General features: G+C 37.4%; 1 protein-coding gene across 2 annotated transcripts in view; it reads left to right on the plus strand.

Annotated features, from left to right (window-relative positions):
• The window catches only part of LOC127425690 (receptor-type tyrosine-protein phosphatase U-like), a 477304-nt gene that overhangs the window by 323757 nt on the left and 131138 nt on the right, over nucleotides 1-22409 (plus strand). For both annotated transcript variants that reach the window (XM_051671910.1, XM_051671912.1), the window contains exons 8-10: nucleotides 6382-6705; nucleotides 15397-15506; nucleotides 21063-21264. In XM_051671910.1, coding sequence (XP_051527870.1) covers nucleotides 6382-6705; nucleotides 15397-15506; nucleotides 21063-21264 — 636 coding nt within the window. The remainder of the gene's footprint in view (nucleotides 1-6381; nucleotides 6706-15396; nucleotides 15507-21062; nucleotides 21265-22409) is intronic.

A 22409-nucleotide genomic window follows, 5' to 3' on the forward strand; every position in this document is an offset into this window, starting at 1 on the left:
AACTTAACCGATAGTGTCCTTAAAGATAAATGAGAGGTGAACAAAACAGACATCCTTCCCCTTAACCAACACCTAAACCTAACCGATTATTTCCAAAAAGATCAATAAGAGGTGAACAAAACAGACATCCTTCCCCTTATCCAACAGCTAAACCTAACCAATAGTGTCCTAAAAGATAAATGAGAGGTGAACGAAACAGACACCCTTCCCCTTAACCAACACCTAAACCTTACAGATAGTGTTCTAAAAGATAAATGAGAGGTGAACGAAACAGACACCCTTCCCCTTAACCAACACCTAAACCTAACAGATAGTGTTCTAAAAGATAAATGAGAGGTGAATGAAACAGACATCCTTCCCCTTAACCAACACCTAAACCTAACAGATAGTGTCTTAAAAGATAAATGAGAGGTGAACAAAACAGACATCCTTCCCCTTAACCAACGCCTAAACCTAACCGACAGTGTCCTAAAAGATAAATGAGAGGTGAACAAAACAGACATCCTTCCCCTTAACCAACACCTAAACCTAACCAATAGTGTCCTAAAAGATAAATGAGAGGTGAACAAAACAGACATCCTTCCCCTTAACCAACGCCTAAACCTAACCGACAGTGTCCTAAAAGATAAATGAGAGGTGAACAAAACAGACAACCTCCCCCTTAACCAACACCTAAACCTAACCAATAGTGTCCTAAAAGATAAATGAGATGTGAACAAAACAGACATCCTTCCCCTTATCCAACAACTAAACCTAACCGATAATGTTCTAAAATCAAATGAAAGGTTAACAAAACAGATATCCTTACCCCAAACCAACACCTAAACTTAACCGAAAGTGTGCTAAAAGATAAATGAGAGGTGAACAAAGCAGACATCCTTCCCCTTGACCAACACCTAAACCTAAACGATAATGTCCTAAAAGATCAATGATAGGTGAACAAAACAGACATCCTTCCCCTTAAACAACACCTAAACCTAACCGACAGTGTCCTAAAAGATAAATGAGACGTGAAAAAAACAGACATCACCTAACAATACCTAAACTTAACCGATAGTGTCCTAATAGATAAATGAGATTTGAACAAAACAGACATCCTTCCCTTTATCCAACAACTAAACCTAACCGATAGTGTCCTAAAAGCAAATGAAAGGTTAACAAAACAGACATCCTTCCCCTTGACCAACACCTAAACCTAACCGATAATGTCCTAAAAGATCAATGAGAGGTGAACGAAACAGACATCCTTCCCCTTGACCAACACCTAAACCTAACCGATAGTGTCCTAAAAGATAAATGAGAGGTGAACAAAACAGACATCCTTCCCATTAACCAACACCTAAACCTAACAGATAGTGTCTTAAAAGATAAATGAGAGGTGAACAAAACAGACATCCTTCCCCTTAACCAACACTTAAAATTAACCGACAGTGTCCTAAAAGATAAATGAGAGGTGAACAAAACAGACATCCTTCCCCTTGACCAACACCTAAACCCAACCGATAATGTCCTAAAAGATCAATGAGAGGTGAACAAAACAGACATCCTTCCCCTTGACCAACACCTAAACTTAACCGATAGTTTCCTAAAAGATAAATGAGAGGTGAATAAAACAGACATCCTTCCCCTTAATCAACACCTAAACTTAACCGATAATGTCCTTAAAGATAAATGAGAGGTGAACAAAACAGACATCCTTCCCCTTAACCAACACCTAAACCTAACCGATTATATCCAAAAAGATCAATAAGAGGTGAACAAAACAGACATCCTTCCCCTTATCCAACAGCTAAACCTAACCAATAGTGTCCTAAAAGATAAATGAGAGGTGAACGAAACAGACACCCTTCCCCTTAACCAACACCTAAACCTTACAGATAGTGTTCTAAAAGATAAATGAGAGGTGAACGAAACAGACACCCTTCCCCTTAACCAACACCTAAACCTTACAGATAGTGTTCTAAAAGATAAATGAGAGGTGAATGAAACAGACATCCTTCCCATTAACCAACACCTAAACCTAACAGATAGTGTCTTAAAAGATAAATGAGAGGTGAACAAAACAGACATCCTTCCCCTTAACCTACACCTAAACCTAACCAATAGTGTTTTAAAAGATAAATGTGAATGAACGAAACAGACACCCTTCCCCTTAACCAACACCTAAACCTAACAGTTAGTGTTTTAAAAGCAAATTTAACATTAAAAGCACATTTGCTGAAACAACTACATCATTTTGTGTAACTTCTATGGCACCTTTGCTTCATTTTCTCTTTCAATTCCAGCATGCTTGGCTGGGCTCGAGGTCTCTGCTGTGCTACATTGCAAACTAATCATGTTGGAATAAGTGTGTAAATGTAGGTGGTTCTTTAATACAAGCATTAAAATGTATCTTTTTTCACATTGTTTTTCAAATGATGCGTTAAAGTAAAAAAAAAAAAATAATAATAATTATATAACTTATATGTAAGTAATAGTGTGAAAAATAAGTGTTTATCTAGTCGTAATCAACTGTTGTACTCGTGATTTGTGTGAAAGTGAATAAATTGCACAGTTGTTGTAGTCTACTGTTAATTTCACCAATAAACTGCAGCAAAATGTTGAAAGCAGCACGTAAAACTCAGTTTACAAAAATGTAGTTATAGTAACATTAATTCTATGAGACTAGGTCAAATTTAACAGTACTTGAAAGTTCACAGAACTCAAATATATTCCCTCAACTTCAAGCAATTCATCTCCACTCAAATGTGCAGATTTTTGTGTACTAAGAAGTATTGAGAATCCAATGTGCTCCTTGACTGACCTAGAGTTCAGACATAGTTACAGTTATACTGTATAACACATGCAATAACTCCATTTCAATAATTAAATGAAACCAATGATATTTATAAATCACAGTTATGAGATTCCAAGTACAAGTCTACTTAACACTAGTTAACTGTACTTAAATAGTTTGCTTGAATCAAATAAGTGTGCACCTTAAAAAATATATTGTTGAGCAACATGATGCAGTATGCTTTATGAGTTCTCACAATAACTGTCCTCAGTGTCATTGCATTATTCAGTGAATGTGAATTTGTTTTTGTTCACTAAATGTAGAAATTCTTGTTGAAAGAACTACTAATTTCTTGTTCAGCCAACTATCAGTTTGTAATATGAGAACTTTCATTTTGCCACCATTTCAATTACTTTTATATGAAGTTAACTGCAATCTTTGCCTCTGAAGAATGGTATGTCTTGCAAGGCAAGGCAGTACGTACATTTATTTGACATGGACACTCAATAGACCTCAACCCTTAACACACAAATCTCAATAACAGTGACAATTAGCAAACCTCATTGAGTTAAAAGATGAGCTCCTAACATCACATAACAATTGACTAACAGTGGCAACAAAAAACAACAAAAGCAGCACAAATAATATCAACAAACAGCAAAAAATAAGCGTATGACACTTACCATATTATTTATTCATGTTGCAATGCATGCTGGGAACTCGCAAATCAGCAACGTTGTTCGATATGAAATTGTTTGTTCAGACTGTTAGACTAGTTGGAACATTTGGGGGAATATTGTTTGTCTTACATGTGTTTTTATATAGATGCAAAAGTAATTCACATTTTGAATTTCTGTGACAAAAAAAAAAAACAAAACAAAAAAACACCATGAGCTGGATAAAATGCAATTTCATTTTTTAAAATTTTTTTTTTTACATTGTGTTTAAAATCTAAGGTCAAACTTATTTGAATTTACAGTGTATGCATTTATAACACATATAATAGCATTATAATGTATTACAACTGTATTTGCAATTATTTATTAAAAGATTAATACACACACACACACACACACACACACACATATATATATATATATATATATATATATATATATATATATATATATATATATATATACTGTATATAAAGATTTATATGGTTCATGATTTATGTGCTTCTATGACACTTTTGGCTCACATGTTAAAATAACATTTAGCAAAAATTTAGGTATAGTAACGTGATTCTGTGAGACCATGTTGCTTAATTTTCTTTAAGCAAAATACAGTTTCATATTCTATGATACTGGGGTTCAGCATGACTTGGATATGTGCATGTTAGAACAAGCTTCATGAGACTCTGAAACCTGAAAGAGGTTTCAACTCTTAAAGTGTAGGAATCTTGTGTTAATAAATGAATGTGCCCACAAGAGCAATGTGCAGAGCTCCTGTATCATGGAATGCCAAGTTTTAGCATATAAACACACACATAGGCCATACTGCGCAGGTCTACTGTCTGTCTCTCTGTCTGGGAGGAATTAAAGTGACAGGAAATTGAGTTGACACCCCTGCATTCACACATGTTTGGGGGTAATAATTACCTCATAACATCTCTAATCACATCTGCTGAAAGAGAGAAAGAGAAGAGACAGAACTGTGATAAAAAGCTCTTTCATTAACATTCTCATTTATACATAATGATTAAATGACTGAATTACTGATTAAATGTACTTTATCTCTCTCTCTCATAGCTTTCTAACTAGGGTTTAAAGGCCTGAATATGATGAAAAATAGTATGATGTTTCCAGAAGGCACGCTCGTTTTGTTGCATTTAGTCAATCTCTGTTAGCTTCTGTTAGACCAAATACACTACCAGTCAGAAGTTTGGAGACACCTGCTCATTTTTAATTATTACTATTTTGCGCATTTTAGAATAATACAAAAGACATCAAAACTATTAAATGACACACAATGGAAGTATGGGAATTATTAGGTGACCAAAAAAGTTAAACTATTAACTATTAACACCACTATTTATCTAGATTCCGGCTCTGCACTCTCTGTGCAATCTCTCAAGCAATTTAATGAGATGCTTTTTAAGCAGTATTGAAGGAGTTCACATGTATGCTGGACACTTGTTGGCTGATTTTCCTTCACTGTGCGCTCCAACTCATTCATTTAAAAGAAAGTATTTAATGTAATTAATATTTTAGCTGTTTAAAATCATTAAATATGTATGCACAATTTATGTTTTTATTATTATTATTATTTAATTTAATTTATTTTTTACTTTGTGCAATTTCATGTTCAATTTTGGTACTTTTCAAATGCTTTATGTGTAGATTTTTACTGTTTTAGCCTTGACTCAGACCCTGACTTTTAATATTAAACTATGAAAATACATTAAATGTTTGTTTTTTGTTTTTTTGCATGTTAAAAACTATGATAATCTACACAGTGTGAAACAGACATAAACCATTTCATTATTTATTGTGTGAAAACGACTGCCGCACAGTGGTTGCGTCATTTCCACCACACCAAAAAATTTTGCCCCTAAGAAAGTGTTCTTGTTTACCGAGTCGACAAGTGTTTAGAGAGGAGCGTGCTTGAGATGAAATATGAAACATACAAAGAAATTTCAAGGTAAATATCACTTTGAAGCCGTCATTTTTAATCAAGCTGTAAATTTGCCAAATTAAAATATGATTTAATTATGTGTATTTATGATACATCAAATGACAGCTATGACATTAGCCTTAGCAAGACAATGGAGCAAGACAATTTTATTTCATAAATGTTAAAAATTTAATTTCCATCAGTGTCATTTTCACCACAGAATTCTATTAAACACAAGACAGAATTTGAGATGTGCTGGAAATGATACTTTTTCAGAAAAAAATAAAAAATAAATAAAAAAATCTCCTTTGGTGCATGTACATACGCTGTTGGACATTGTTAGTAGACAAATGTAAAAAAAACAAAAAAACAATTATAATTGTGAGAGTGTGAAAATGGATTAATGTGACTTTACTTTTTAGAAATCCACAGTGCCCAAAGCTTAAGAAACACATATAATTATCTATAAAAATAATTTCAAATATTTAAAGAGACAGTTCACCCAAAAATTAAAATTCTCTCATCATTTACTCACCCTTATGCCATCCCAGATGTGTATGACTTTCACAAACAAGGATTTTTAGAAGAATATTTCAGCTCTGTAGGTCCATACAATGTAAGTCAATGTTAGACATACCTTTGAAGCTCCAAAAATCACACAAAGGAAACATAAAAGTAATCCATACGACTCCAGTGTTTAAATCCATATTTTCAGAAGCGATATCATAGGTATGGGTGAGAAACAGGTCAATATTTAAGTGCTCTTTAACTGTAAATCTCCACTTTCACATTCTTTCACATCTGAAAGTGAAAGTGGAGATTTATAGTATAAAAGTAAATGATAAGAGAATTTTCATTTTTGGGTGAACTATTCCTTTAAGCATAAAGCCTTTAGATCAAAAAGGATTTTAAAATCATGAGAAACATTAATTCAGTCAAGTGTGTCCACACGCTCAACTGTTGATGTAATAATTGACTCTGTATTGCAGAGCCGATGCGTCCTCTGCGAGGTCTGACAGCTACAGAGATTCAGTCTCGTCAGCTGCTGCTTCAGTGGGAGCCTATGGGCTACAACCTGACACGCTGTCACACGTACTCGCTGTCGCTGTGTTACCGCTACTCCACAGCAGCTGGGGGCGGAGCCGGCGGGAATAACGCCACGGTGAGGGAGTGTCTGTTGGTGGAGAGGAACACCTCCCGCTTCACTCTTCGGGACCTGCCCCCATTCCATGCTGTTCATGTGAGGCTGGCACTGACCAATCCTGAGGGCAAGAAAGAGAGCAGAGAAGTGACATTCCAGACTGAGGAAGACAGTAAGTAATAAATACATTTCACACATTATTAACAGTCTTGGGTATGCAAAAAGTAATCCACTACAAATTACTAATGAATTCTCTATAATTATAATCAGATTGATTTACTCAGTGCTTCATTGAAAAAGTAATTTCTGAAAAAACATTCAGCGTAGTGGTGTCTTTTGAATTCGCTCATCAAAAAGATTCATACAGATTCGTTCATCTGATTAGTTCATTGTCCATTTCTGCAAATTACGTCTTTGTGCCTGTAGATGGCGCCAAATGACTGTCTTTTACGTTTTGAGCAAAAAGTCATTCACAACACCTCTACAAGTCTAATCATCCTTTATTAAAATTTGCAAGAAACTTCAGCATTGCAGAGTGTTTAGGCATCATAAACATTTCTCCACTTATGACAACAAAGCATATCTATCATACTGACAACAATACAAGAGTTTCAATAACTTCTATATGGCATTGTAATGTGTGGTCATCATTCACTTTTATTCATTATTCATCCGGCCCCTTTTCTTGTTGAATGAGACTGATGAACTGAACGAACGACTTGCCTCCTCTTCTCATTCTGTCAATCAGTTCATTCTCAAATGAGTGTATCAGTACATTCAGTTCATTCATGAACAAAATGACAAATGACAAAAAGACATTTATGTCAAATTCTTGAAATACGTGTAGTGGTATAATACGCTGGCGTGCTGAGTGACTCCAGCCAGGTCTCCTAAGCAACCAAATTGGCCCGGTTGAAAAAAAAAATAACGTGAAAAATTACTATTATAATTTGAAAAAAAAAAAATGTAGAACTTCTTAAACTTCTTCAAAGAGTTCTCATCAAAAAATCCTCCACGTGCAGCAATGACAGCTTTGCAGATCCTTGGCATTCTAGCTGTCAGTTTGTCCAGATACTCAGGTGACATTTCACCCCACACTTCCTGTAATACTTGCCGTAGATGTGGCTGGTGTTGAGCGGGTATTATTCAATGAAGCTGTCAGCTGAGGACATGTGAGGTGTCTGCTTCTCAAACTAGAGACTCTGATGTACAGTGCATCCGGAAAGTATTCACAGCGCTTCACTTTTTCCACATTTTGTTATGTTACAGCCTTATTCCAAAATGGATTAAATTCATTATTTTCCTCAAAATTCTACAAACAATTCCCCATAATGACAATGTGAAAGAAGTTTTTTTGAAATCTTTGCAAATTTATTAAAAATAAAAAAAAAATAAAAAATAAAAATCACATTTACAAAAGTATTCACAGCCTTTTCTCAATACTTTGTTGAAGCACTTTGGCACCAATTACAGCCTCAAGTCTTTTTGAGTATGATGCTACAGGCTTGGCGCACCGATTTTTGGGCAGTTTCTCCCATTCTTCTTTGCAGGACCTCTCAAGCTCCATCAGGTTGGATGGGGAGCGTCGGTGCACAGCCATTTTCAGATCTCTCCAGAGATGTTCAATCGGGTTCAAGTCTGGGCTCTGGCTGGGCCACTCAAGGACATTCACAGAGTTGTCCCGGAGCCACTCCTTTGTTATCTTGGCTGTGTGCTTAGGGTCATTGTCCTGTTGGAAGATGAACCTTCGCCCCAGTCTGAGGTCCAGAGTGCTCCGTATCAGGTTTTCATCAAGGATGTCTCTGTACACTGCTGCATTCATCTTTCCCTCGATCCTGACTAGTCTCCCAGTTCCTGCCGCTGAAAAACATCCCCACAGCATGATGCTGCCACCACCATGCTTCACTATAGGGATGGTATTGGCCAGGTGATGAGTGGTGCTGGTTTCCTCCAGACATGACGCTTGCCATTCAGGCCAAAGAGTTCAATCTTTGTTTCTCATGGTCTGAGAGTCCTTCAGGTGCCTTTTGGCAAACTCCAGACGGGCTGTCATGTGCCTTTTACTGAGGAGTGGCTTCCGTCTGGCCACTCTACCATACAGGCCTGATTGGTGGAGTGCCGCAGAGATGGTTGTTCTTCTGAAAGGTTCTCCTCTCTCCACAGAGAAACGCTGGAGCTCTGTCAGGGTGACCATCGGGTTCTTGGTCACCTCCCAGACTAAGGCCCTTCTCCCCCGATCGCTCAGTTTGGCCAGGCGGCCAGCTCTAGGAACAGTCCTGGTGGTTCCAAACTTCTTCCATTTATGGATGATGGAGGCCACTGTGCTCATTGGGACCTTTAATGCTGCAGACATTTTTCTGTACCCTTCCCCAGATCTGTGCCTCGATACAATCCTGTCTTGGAGGTCTACAGACAATTCCTTGGACATCATGGCTTGGTTTGTGCTCTGACATGCACTGCTAACTGTGGGACCTTATATAGACAGTTGTGTGCCTTTCTAAATCATGTCCAATCAACTGAATTTACCACAGGTGGACTCCAATCAAGTTGTAGAAACATCTCAAGGATGATCAGTGGAAACAGGATGTACCCGAGCTCAATTTTGAGTGTCATGGCAAAGGCTGTGAATAATTACCCACATGTGATTTTTTTTTCGTTTTTTTTTTTCGTTTTTTTTTTTTTTTCATTTTTTTCTTTTTAATAAAATCTTTCACGTTGTCATTATGGGGTATTGTTTGTAGAATTTTGAGGAAAATAATGAATTTAATCCTTTTTGGAATAAGGCTGTAACATAACAAAATGTGGAAAAAGTGAAGCGCTGTGAATACTTTCAGGATGCACTGTACTTATCCTGTTGTTTAGTTGTACATCTGGCCTTCCACATCTCCTTCTGTCCTTGTTAATGTCCTGACTATACTTTATGATCAGCTGAATGCCACTTTGGTGAATTAAAGTACCAATTTCATTCCGAAACAGCAAAATCTGTACATTATTCCAAACTTTTGTCCGCCAGTGTATATATACTGTATGTATGTATAAAAACAGAATGAAGCCTACATTTAGGAACATTAAGATTTTTTATTTATAATATTTTTAATATTATTATTATTATTATTATTATTTTGTATTTTTATTTTTGCATTGTGAAATTTTCCCCATTATTCCTAGTATCATAATGTGTTAGGATGTTACATTTACTATTCCCATTGATTTCAATGATGTTTCTCATTACCATAACACATTACATAAAAAAAAAAAAAAAAAAAAAAATATGCTGATAACAGTAAAAAAGATGCTGTTGCAGTGTAATTATTTAAAATTTAAATCAGTGAAAATTAAAGGCAATACCAAGGGAGTACTATTATGATGTATACCTAACAATTTAAATGATAGATAATTTTGTCACATTGTGGTAATGAGAACTGGGGGGTAAAATGAGCAATATTGTCATGAAAATAATGTCACAATTCAATGTTTTTAATGGCCTCAAAAATAGGCTTTGTTTTCTATTTGCAAAATATAATTTTCTATTTGTCTCTTTTGATTTTGGAGTAAAATAGGACCAGGACATTTTCTCGTCAAGTTTTGTGAGAATCACCCACTCTTTATTAGACTTAAATAATGTAATATAGTGCTGTCTATAGGACAAGCTTGTTGTAAAGATAATAACTTTTACATCTATTCTGCACATTCACAGTTTCATTGATCTGAAGTGCCAGAGACAATTTGCAGCACTGTAATTAAACTAGGAACAACTCGTTCCACACAACTATTTTCACTTTTAATAATGAATCGCTTGATTACACATATTATCTACATGTTGCTCATAAGCTTTCTGAGTTTGATTAAATTTGCATTTACCCCAAGGTGTTTTTTTTCATGGGTCAGTACCCATAACCCATCCATCTTTGCCAAAACACACTTTATCTGAGCAATTATGATATAGCGACCGCGCCAGGGCTCAGTTTGCCCGCAGAGCTCAAACCCCAATTATAGCAACAACACAGATATTGACTCACAGAAAACAGCATAATTAAATGGAAGATCATACTTTAAAATGGAAGTTTGTGAAAAATTAATAAGCCAAGGCCACCAGCAAAATGGAACAAAGATTTTTTGCTTATTTTTGCATTTCTATTTTTTCACGTGTCAAGCGGCGTGTTTTTTGCAGGAGGCGCATTCTCATGCAAATGCTTTTAGATTAAACCCTTTGGAGGTCAAGAGAAAACCTCACCGGATGAAAATGAAACCCAGCTCAAGATGAATGCTCTCCATTTATCATTTTCAGAAATATATTTATTTGTGCCGGCACCTCTTCGTTATGTGTTTGTTTTGCACAGTGACAGTGCTTGTTTGTGTTTGATGTGTTTGGTTAATTGGAAACAACATCAGAAATGCAAGTATAATGAATGAATTAATTCCGCAAGTAATGTTAAATTACTGGTAGTCAGCACACTCACAGAAAGAGAGGCAGAGAGAGAGGGAGAGACAGGAAGAGAGTTGAAGGTGCTCTCGGTAATCTTTGCCTCATTAAAAAAGTTTTACTCAAAGAAATGAATACACTTCTGACAAATCTGTTTAAAAATATGTACACTAAAAGCAGTTTTATTTTACATGGAGCTGGTAGCCCCTGAAATTACATGGTTATTGAGCTTTTTGCTGCGGTTCCGAGGTGAAGTGTCCACTGTGTGGCGCTAAAAGTGCATTAAAGGTTTTCTTTAAGTAGGGGATGCAACCACGTGTGCCAGCAGAGAGGAGTATGTTTTTTAATTTTATTTATATGAGGTCCCTTGCACCTGCGTGTGCCATGCCAATCTACCATTTGTAATCCTTCATCATAATCACACAGCGTGTTTATTTACCGTATTTTCCGGAATATATGTCATGTTTTTTTTCATCATCTGAAAGGTCCTGCAATTTATAGTCCGAAGTGACTTATATACATAATTTATGCGTAACTGATGTCGGGCGGTAAAATGCGCACAAAAACGTGATGAAAACATTAGTCATAGAGACGGTAGAAGAGTATTTTGCCTTTAAAAAGTACTTAATGCAACCAGTTTAAATATTCTGTCATCATTACATTATTGTAGACCATTAACAAACGCAACTCCTCACATGCCCTCAAAATGTTATGTTTCATCACACTCGTACAGTATTAAAAACATTCAGTCTGGATAATGAATGCATAGTAAAAGGATTGCAAGTAGGTCGCATAGAGCGGATGGCAGCCTATATTTTCTTGTTTTTGTTGTTACTTTTTTCTTTTTGCAACACATAATGCAAATAAGAAAACACTTTCAGCACAGTGATTAACAAGGGAAATTAAAAATGGCACTTCATGTTGTAAGGGAATACAGTTATACTCAGTAAAGAGACTTATATGAACAATGATGACCAGGAGTCAAAGAATGTTCAATCAATAGAGAGAGTGTTTACTAAAGACAAAGTTCTCCACATTTCCAATGGCAAATGGCAGTAAGAGAAAATGAGTTGAGGATCTAACCTCAAATGAAATCAGATTACCCAAACAACAGTAATTACAGGCATATGCAAATGAATTGACATCATCTCTTACAGTACAGGGTTCTGATTGGTGAACAGTATAGATCATTCTGTGCAAAAGTTGTTCTGAACCACTAAGTCACAGTTGGTCATCAGATAAGGGTCAGGGGTAAACAATAAAGTGAGAGTACTCTTCTCTTCAGTTCTTCTGGCTAAGTCACATGACTCTCAAAACTCCAAACAATTCCTACAATGAAATCATTAGACAGACAGAACACAACATAGGCTATCTTTCCCCAAGGTTGAGTCAAGCCTCACTGGAACACAGGCCTTATCCAGCTGGAACAAACATGATGAGAAAACAATGCATCCAAAACGCAACAGAGCAAGTTTAGGCAGACATATACATTTAGTGATGCATTCTAATAATGCAGTTGTGTCAGTAAATACATGTGGTACAATAATGACCTAAAACTTAAATACAATAAAACTCTTGCTTAATTTGATCAATGATCAATTAATTTATTATAACTTACATGTATATTCACTCTCCAGGAGCCGGGCTAAATGAGTTATCACTGTTATGGCATTCTTGACATGAGTCAGACCCTCAGTCACCCCTCAGAGGTCAAATATACAAATGACCTGTAACATTCTTAATTATAACAAATGCACAACGTTATGAAGACGATGATTACCTTTTGATTAATACAATTGTTAGTGAATGTGTTGAACTCATCAACAGGCCGAAGAGACGGGGTAAACCCACCCCTTCAATGTCAAAAAGGTTGCCAACTGCTGTCTTGATGATGGTTTTTAAGGTTAACGCTCTAGAGTTTTAATAAACAAAACCTAACCTAACCAATAGTGTCATTACAAAGAAAATGTAAGATGAAAAACACAATTGCTGAAACAACCAAATCATTTTGTGGTGCTTCTATGACACTTTTGGCTCACCTGTTAACTTTGCATCACAAGTGCAACACTATCAGTTGAGCTACCACGCAATTTGATTGCACTCAAATAAGCTTTCAAATGTAGTTGGTAATGTAATGCAAATGTTAAAATATATTGCCTTACAAGTCAAACGCTATAGTAAAAGTGTTTTCATGTCATAAATTAGCATTGTGTGAAGAACAGGGCGAAAAGTAGGTGTTTATGAACTAGGCATGTCATAAAATATCCATATACACTGTATATTGCTTATTGAATGGCACGTTATTTTATCAATATGTTTTTGAAGCATCGATATATTAACATTAGCCAATAAATCAATTAGAAGCCTAATTTGCATGCTTTCCAATTCACTATCAGTTTGCCTTCCATCTAGCGTTGGAAGACAACAAGGGGGTGATATAACATTTTATGAAGCCGGTCTTGGGTAGGAGAAGGTACAGTTCAAACTAAGTTGTGGATCTAGTCACCATACACACGAATGTTATGAAGATTTTTGTACTTCTTCAAGAATGAACAAAGTGACGTTGATGAGTTTGCTGGTTCGTGTATCCTCCTGAGACCCCGCATCCACATGCGTGGACATTGCGTTTTGGCTTCACTATAGGCTATGCATAATTTCATTTCATTTAAAGTGACTGATCTCAGTTCAGGAGACTCTAGGCAGTCATTAAAGGGTTAATCTTTTGACACACCGAGTCATGTGACAAAACAACATGGCATTTATCTCAGGTGAGTTTGTCTTTGGGAGAAACGGCAACAAAACTACATCTGGTAAGAAACCTCATTACGTTTTTACAATAAAACCTTTTTGAGTCAAAAGATTAGTCTCTAGTTTAATCCTATATGCCATTTTAAAAATTTCATCAATTCATCCTTCAACATCACGCTGTTAAACACAATGACCGCATACGTGGACTAAAGACTAATTTTTCATAAAATATCCTATATTCACTGTGATTGTCATATTGAGAATCAATGGATGAATCCAAAAGCTGGAAAAAATGTTGCTTTCAGAGGCTGTATACGGAGTTAGGATGCATTTCAAACAGTTATAAGACCAGTGCAGACAGACAGCACACTGGAGGTTAAGTCATTCCCTAATTAGGGAGCAAGGGAGGATCCTATAACTTCCTATGCAGCCAATTTCATTTACTCCTAACATCCAGTCAAAAGTTTCAGGATGAAGATGATATTTGGATCACTCAACATGTTTGGCAGACTCGGGACAATGGTAATGAGTACATAGATTCAGAATTTATTATGTATAATTTTATTTTAACATGGTTGGCAGTGATTGGATGATGCTGGCCATTACTTTGAATCAGAGTTATTGATGATAAGTTCTGAATCAGAAAACCAACACATCTGGAAACATAATTAACCATTTGATTTATAAAAAAAAAATAATCTGTCTTTCTATAGCTTAGTATTATTTATTATTTTTATTTTTATGTTATTTATTTTTTTTTTTTGCATGTTTCTTAGTGGCTAGTAGTTACAAATCAAAAAGGATCACGAAGAAATGCACACAACAGTCATGCTCTGGTCTCAGGAGGGTATGAAACTGGTGTAACTGCGCAAACTGTACAATGCATTTCTCTGTATGTAGCCTTGAATATTTTTCATTCAAGCTTTCAAACCAAAAAAAGACATAATTGTAACTGAAAATACATTGTGTAGGCTCTATGGAAGATACATCAATATAATATACCATCCAGTGATGGCTAGAGTAAATAATCTATGTCCTTTAAATAATGATTTTGGTCAAATTTAATGGAGGGTTGGCAACTCAAGTGTTCATTTCACCAGGAAACTGCCGCAATATGTAAAACGAGCCAGGTAAAAATATCTTTGAAAAAATGTATGTAAAGTAATGAGATTCTATGAGACCAGGTAGTAAAAATTATTGTGTGGTTTTACAGACGTTCCATCAAACTAGCCAATCCAATTAGGATTTACTAACTTAAAAAAAGTGTTTTCAAGTTGTGTGTGCAATATTCGTTAAACAGTTATTGCAAGGACTGTGCGGCTGTCTGTTACCTTTGATGTCACAGCTCAGGAAAGTCACAATCTGCCCTATTTTCCTCCACTCTGTATGTTGGTAAAGAAGATAAATAGGTTGTCATGGCCTCTGCCGCAGTGCTCAGACATGAGATGCGTTTGCTGGCTTCCAGTGCAGCAAACTTTTATTCTATCCTCTTCCTCTCTCTCTCTCTCTCTCTCTCTCTCTCTCTCTCTCTCTCTCTCTCTCTCTCTCTCTCTCTGTGCTGGTCTGAGTAGGTATATTTCGTTTGACCTCCGGCTGTTGCCTTCTGACCTCTGTTGTCCTCTCAGCTCTGTCTGATACTCTGTGTTTAGTATGATGAATCTTACTGTTCTTGTTTTCTCTCGTTTCCTGCAGTCCCAGGAGGCATTGCGCCCGAGTCTTTAACCTTCACCCCATTGGATGATATGATCTTTCTGAAGTGGGAGGAGCCTCTGGAGCCCAATGGTCTCATTACACAGTATGAGGTACTCCATTTGAATTTTCCTTATGTAAAGGGAATATCATGGAAAACTGGATTGTCATTTTTACTAATTTCACATGCATGGGGTCATTTACATATACAGTATACACAGATGAGCCAAAACATTATGACCACTCACAGGTGAAGCGAATAACATTGATCATGTCCTAGCAAGGCCACATGTCAAGGTCTGGGTAGATTAGATAGTAAGCGAACAATCAGTTAATTCGTAGTCAATGTGTTGAATGCAGGAGAAACGGGCAGAGTAAAGACCTGAGCGACTTTGACAAGGACCTGATTGTTATGGCCAGACGACTGGGTCAGAGCATCTCTGAAATGGCAAGGCTTGTGGGGTGGTCCTGGTCAGCAGTGGTGAGTATCTACTGACAGTGGTGGGACAAACCACAAACCGACAACAGGGTGTTGGACGCACAAGGCTCATTGATGCGCGAGGGCAACGAAGGCTATCCCATCTGATTTGAACCGACAGAAGGTCTACTGTGGCACAAGTCACAGAAAATTGTAATGATGGTTACGGGAGGAATGTGTCACAACAAACAGTGCATCGCACCCTGCTGCATATGGGGCTGCGTAGCCGCAGACCTGTTTGATAGCCCATGATGATCCCAGCCCACCATCAAAAGCGCCTACAATGGGCATGTGAGTGTCGAAACAGGACCTTTGAGCAGTGAAAGAAGGTTGCCTGGTCCGATGAGTCCCGTTTTCTTTTACATCATGTGGACGGCCGTGTTTGTGGCGCCGTTTACCTGGGGAAGTGATGGCACCAGGATGCACTATGGGAAGACGACAAGTTAGTGGAGGGAGTGTGATGCTCTGGGCAATGTTCTGCTGTGAAACCCTGGGTCTGGCTATCTGTGTGGATGTCAATTTGACACGTGCCACCTACCTAAACATTGTTGCAGCCAGGTACACCCCTTCATGGCAATGGTATTCCCTGATTCCAGTGGCCTCTTTCAGCAGGATAATGCGCCCTGCCACACTGCTCACATTGTACGGAAATGGTTTGAGGAACATGATGAAGAGCTCAAGATGTTGCCCTGGCCTCCAAATTCCCCAGATCTCCATCCGATTGAGCATCTGTGGGATATATTGGACCAACGAGTCCGATCCATGACAGCTCCACCACGCAATTTACAGGACTTGAAGGATCTTGGTGCCAGATACCACAGGACACATTCAGGTGTCTTGTAGAGTCAATGGCTTAAAGGTACATCAGCAAAAATAGCTTGTTTAATTTTAACACTGTTGATATTAAGTCTTATTTCAGAGAAAAAAAAAAAAAAAGTAGTAGTGAAGTTTATGCTTAAAACAGGAAAACCTCTTTGCCAATGGGGTAAGAAAAATAAACTTAATTCAAAAATGTTTCTTACCCATTTGCATTTATACATTTAGCAGCTGCTTTTATCCAAAGTGATTTACAGTGCATTCAAGGTATACATTTTATCAGTTTGTGTGTTCCCTGGGAAACAAACCCATGATCTTGGTGTTGCTAGTGCCACGCTGTACCAGTTGAGCTACAGGAACAGTGTTTGCAAATTATAAGTGTTAATAAACACACAGTTATGCATTGTAGTATTCTCTCAGGATTTGTTTTCTACCTGCTATCCTCCCTCCACATCAGCTGACTCATTAGTGTGTATAAACTCTCTCCTCCCGTCACACACACTCTAGGTGTTCTCATGCTTATCATCTTCTAGTTCATTCTGCAGGCTTCAATTAAACTAGGGACACACATTATAATTGCTTATTTGCCTCGCAGTGTCAGTCAGATGGGGAAATTGTGTTTAAGTGTTTTACACTGGTTATATTTCATTGCCTCTGCCCACTTCAATTACCTCAGCTGTCAGAATATACACATGTAATCCTCTGCTTACGTTTAACGCTTGATGGGGAGTGAAACGTGTTGTTGTATTGTTAGGTGTTGTTGATGGACTGAGTTTTGTTGGTGGATTTGGTAATGATGTCTCATACTTTCAGTGGTGGATTTGCTGTACCTACACTTTATTAAAAACTATTTTGTAAATGCAGTTTATAATTTCTGAAGTTGATGAATCTTGTAGGGCACAGAGTAATATAGCTGAAATTATTCCACATAAAATGTGATTAAATCAAAGTCTTAATGTAGTTTCTTTGCACAGTGGAGGCAACGTTCAGATATTTTTAGAAATTGTTTTATTAGAGTAGCAAAAGGTTGAACAGAGAAGTTTGTGAACATCAGGGAACTTAAATGAATAGTTCACCCAAAAATGTAAATTCCTTTATTTACTGGGTGTCATGTCATTCCAAACCTGTTTAATTGTTTTGCTCTTGTGAAACACAATACGAGATGTTTGGCTGAATGTTCGAGGTACTGTGTTCCATACAACGAAAGTGGATCATTTATACTTCCAAGCTCTTAAAACAACATCAACAAAAAGCACCAAAAGTGTCATAAAAACATTTCATACACCTCACTGAAAAGAATAAATACAAATGTTGGTTTAAATTAATTTAATTGTGGACATTGGATCCACACAATGAAAATTAGTTTCTTTGATATTAAATTAAAATGTAGGTTTTACCTAAATGAATTGAGTTAACCTAACGTAAATTTTATCTCTTCAAATAACTCTATTGAACCTTGCAGTATGTTGCTAGCTAGCAACAAACACATTAGCATGTACGTTCATTAATTTGTTCGTTGCGGTGCTGATCATTCATTCATACTTCTAGTATGTGTGAGCACAACCTGACAGAGCTTAATAAGGACAATATATGGATAGCCATTCCATCTTTTACAGAGGTTTGGGAGGATGATTTAAAGAAGTGGCCTCAGGATGTACGTATGTAGAGCTATAAATTGCACGTTATCCCTGAGCTCTATAAGGACCTTGTAACGTGTTCTAGCCGAAACCACTTGAGCAAAACATAATACAATACTCACTAAGACCTTGTTTATAGCTGGTATTTGTTTTGTTCAATGATTCAAAATAAAATGACTCACATCTCAACATGTATCTGTTTATTGACTGATCGCACATTACATGTTGGTCTTGTACGTCTGTTTCTCAAACCATTTGTAACATTTGCTCTAACACAGTGCCATCTCCTGGATTCTTGAAGAACAACCGGTATTGTAATTAATGCACATCATCACAGTATTAAGATGTATCTCGATCACATGTGGTCAGGCGAGACACATCGCTGTTGGTCGCACAAATGCATCTCCTTCAGCCCTGCTGTCTACTGTCTTCATAGGCAGTTATCTTTCAAGGCAGCAGCATGATCACACGGAAAGTTGACATGTTGTTTCCAAGAGTTCCAGTACCTTATGATCGGCCACATTATGGCGACTCGCTAACAAGCACAATCTCCCTGCAGACATTATTGCATCGGCTCCAGAATGTTTAACTACCTTTGTGGAGTGACCAGAAGTGCATTACATCAGCAGTGAGGTTCACCCTTGTTCGAATCCCGTGTTGAAACTAGGAAGTTATTGTGTTTGCATAATAAGTGACAAGCTCGATTCGGAGGTTGCATTTTTCCCTCTAACATTACAAATTACATTGATAGTTAGGTTTAGGTTTGGGGTTTGAGTAGGGGGGTTTAGTTTATAAAATATGCATTCCTTTTCACTGTATTACAGCCTGCACAGCTAAAGCAACTCGCTTCACAACTCACTTTTGGCGCCCCTCCGTGGACATTTCACCCCTAAAATAGAGCTCACATGTACCCACACGCCGAACAAAACGTACCGCTTTGGCCACTGGGGGCAGTGTTTCGAATTTCGGCAAGAACAGACTAGGGTTGTCACGATACCATAATCATATCTTACAATACTATACCAACTAGAGTACCACGATACCAGGTAGTATCACAATACCACACAATAGTGTGTCAATCCTTAACACAGTTTGTCGTATCAAAGGTGGTTCTTAGAAATTCCACTTGTTGCTCTGGAAGTGGTGAAATGGACTAACTTGTTACATAATACATTCTTAGCTTGATGTAAAAAAATAAATAAAATAATAATAATAATAAAATCTTCGCCGCATCAAAACAGCCAGTTCAAATGGCAATGTCTTTAAACTTTTATTCCGTTATTTCTGTGATTATTTGAATGTTGGTTACATAAAAATAAAGATATTGTAACGTTGAAAAGACTGTTTTGAGCAGCTGTTCAATTATTATAACCACTTCAGGCCCTCTCTCCTGGTAAACAGCAGCGCGAATGCAGATTACACACACACCGGTTTGATTGCACGGCTCAGGGATGTGATCTAATCATAAGTGCAAGCTTAGCAAAGTTACTGCCACCATGCATTTGTAATTGGAAAAAAGTAAACTGAGTGCAACGTTCGATTTTTCAGAGAAATGGTCAATCTGTAAATGTTAAGATAAAGAATTTAGGTTAAATGAAGTGGCACTAACTCGTGTGTATTCTGCAGAAGCAGCGGGATGTGTACAAAGCTGTTTAATAAGGTTGCTGTTGTTTCTCTTTTTGCCTTGAAATCTCTGTAGACATTCGCAGCAGATGGGTTTTCCCTGTCTCATCAGCCAAAACCCAAAATATTTCCAAATCTCGCTACATGAATTGTGTTATGTAAAAAGCTTCTCACTCTTCGAAGTTTTACTTAAATCCATATTATCCATTATAGGACATGACCACCAAATTAACACGCTGGGATTCATACGTGTGTTTGAAGCATGAAGTTCAAAACTAAATAATTATATGAATATTTTAACTGACATTCCTTTCACTTCATCCACCATTTTTTTTTTTTTTTTTCACTGAGCTTGTTACAATGCCTTCTGCGGTTACTTTCTCCGAAGGACATGTGTGTGCGATGCACCCTAGAATTCAGTGAAATTAAGGTGTCTTAGGCCACATCCAAACTAATATGTTTTAGTAAAAAAAAACAAAAAAACATTGATTTCACTACTGTGGCATGGGGGGCGTGGTCATGTGTCGGTCTGCGGGAGAAAGAGAGCGGTAAGGCTCGTCAACTCTCTCGGTTCAGGGCTGTTGTGCTTTCTGGTCACTCTCTCTCTCTCGGATGCTCTGGCGTGCCCTTTCAAGTCTCCCTCCGCAATCACTATAATGAGAGACAGGTGTTAGAGATAATTATGAACCAGGTGACGAGCCTTACCGCTCTCTCTCTCCCGCAGACCGACACATGACCACGCCCCCCATGCCACAACTACGTTTACAATTTCCCTCTATAACATTCACACTATAACTGCGTTTTCCTCCATCGAAAAACGACGACTTTCAAAAACACTCTCAGTTACTGCATACTTTGGAAAACGATGTCATTAGGAAAATGAAAATGGAGTTTTTAAACAAAAACAGATTAATGTGGTTGTGGCTTTTGAAGGCATCAGTCATGCTTCCTTTGCGTCAAGAGTACACCTATGATGTCTTAAAATACTACCTACTAAGGCAGGCAATAGGTTTTGGAACAGATCATACTGACAGAGATTTAACACTTTTCCTTCTTCAGCTTTCATTAACACAGTATCATTTCCTCTGAGCTCACTGTGTGTTTTCTGTTTTTAGATCAGCTATCAGAGCATTGAGTCATCGGACCCCAGCATCAATGTTCCTGGCCCACGCCGAACTGTCTCCAAACTGAAGAACGAGACATACCACATGTTCTCTGGCCTTCATCCCGGAACCACATACCTGGTGTCTGTTCGCGCCCGTACCGCCAAGGGCTTTGGCCAGACCGCCCTCACCGAAATTACCACGAACATCTCAGGTGAGGGAGATGTGTGTGAACACAAGGAATCATTTCCATCTAATGCTAATCAAAATGCGTATGACTATCATTCTTCCATTGAAAACAAAAGAAGATAGTTAGCAGAATGTTCAAACTGTTCTTTTCCATATAGCTCACAAATCTTATTCACACTTGTACATATTCAAAACTTGCATGCTGCAATCAGTCACGAGACACATGAGAACCTATGTCATTTGACATCATTGACATCAAACCTGGTGAGACACGTCTTGAGGAGCGTCTTGAATTATGGCTTCGATTTCATACGGTGCCTTACACAAAGTATACCATCAAAACACTTGGAATATGGCTTATCGACTACTTTTATAGCAATTCTATGGTATTTATATTGGTGCTTTTGTCAACCCCTTGTCATTCAAGGTTAAATTGACAAAGTAAGCGGTGTTAAAATCAATAGCCTATATTTAAATTGCCATAATAAAAGTCAGAATTTTGCTGTCTTTTAGCTGAGTATTGCTGCTTCTTAAGTATTTAATTATAACAGAATATTTCCACTAGAAGCTAGATTAGCTTTGGCTTTATCACTGAAATGAATATGAGATGCCTGCAAGGGCCTTTTAATTGGTTCAGAATTTATTCAGTCTTTATTTGGAATTCATTTAGGCTTAATCGCAGCAAGGCAAATGCAACTCTTGGCAAAATTGACTCTCTGAACAGCAGAAATATTGATACCAAGGTTTACCAAGGCATAAGTCGACAAACTGTGGGGAGAACAGTGTAAACTGAAGGGAGAATGATAAACCTGACTGGGAAATCTTTTTTTCCCATAAAATGAAATGACAGGCTTCTAGTGGTGGTCGTAGGCTTTGCATTTGATGACTCAATAAAGCGATAATTAAATAACAGTTAATCAGTCTTGGCCTCTTTGGTAGTTCTGAACAAACACTGAACGTTATTTGAACACATCCCTTTAAAATGGCTCTATTAAAGGAATTTTACCCTAAAATTCTGTCATCATTTACTCCGTCTCATGTCAGTCCAAACCCGTATGACTTTCTTTCTTCTGCGAGCAAAAACAAATATATTTATAAGGATGTATGAGGTGTCAATGGCGTCCAAAACTTTCAAGCTCCAAAAAGGAGGCAGCATAAATGGAATCCTTA

The sequence above is a fragment of the Myxocyprinus asiaticus genome, chromosome 34 (genome assembly GCF_019703515.2).
Source record: "Myxocyprinus asiaticus isolate MX2 ecotype Aquarium Trade chromosome 34, UBuf_Myxa_2, whole genome shotgun sequence".
Classification (NCBI taxonomy): domain Eukaryota; kingdom Metazoa; phylum Chordata; class Actinopteri; order Cypriniformes; family Catostomidae; genus Myxocyprinus; species Myxocyprinus asiaticus.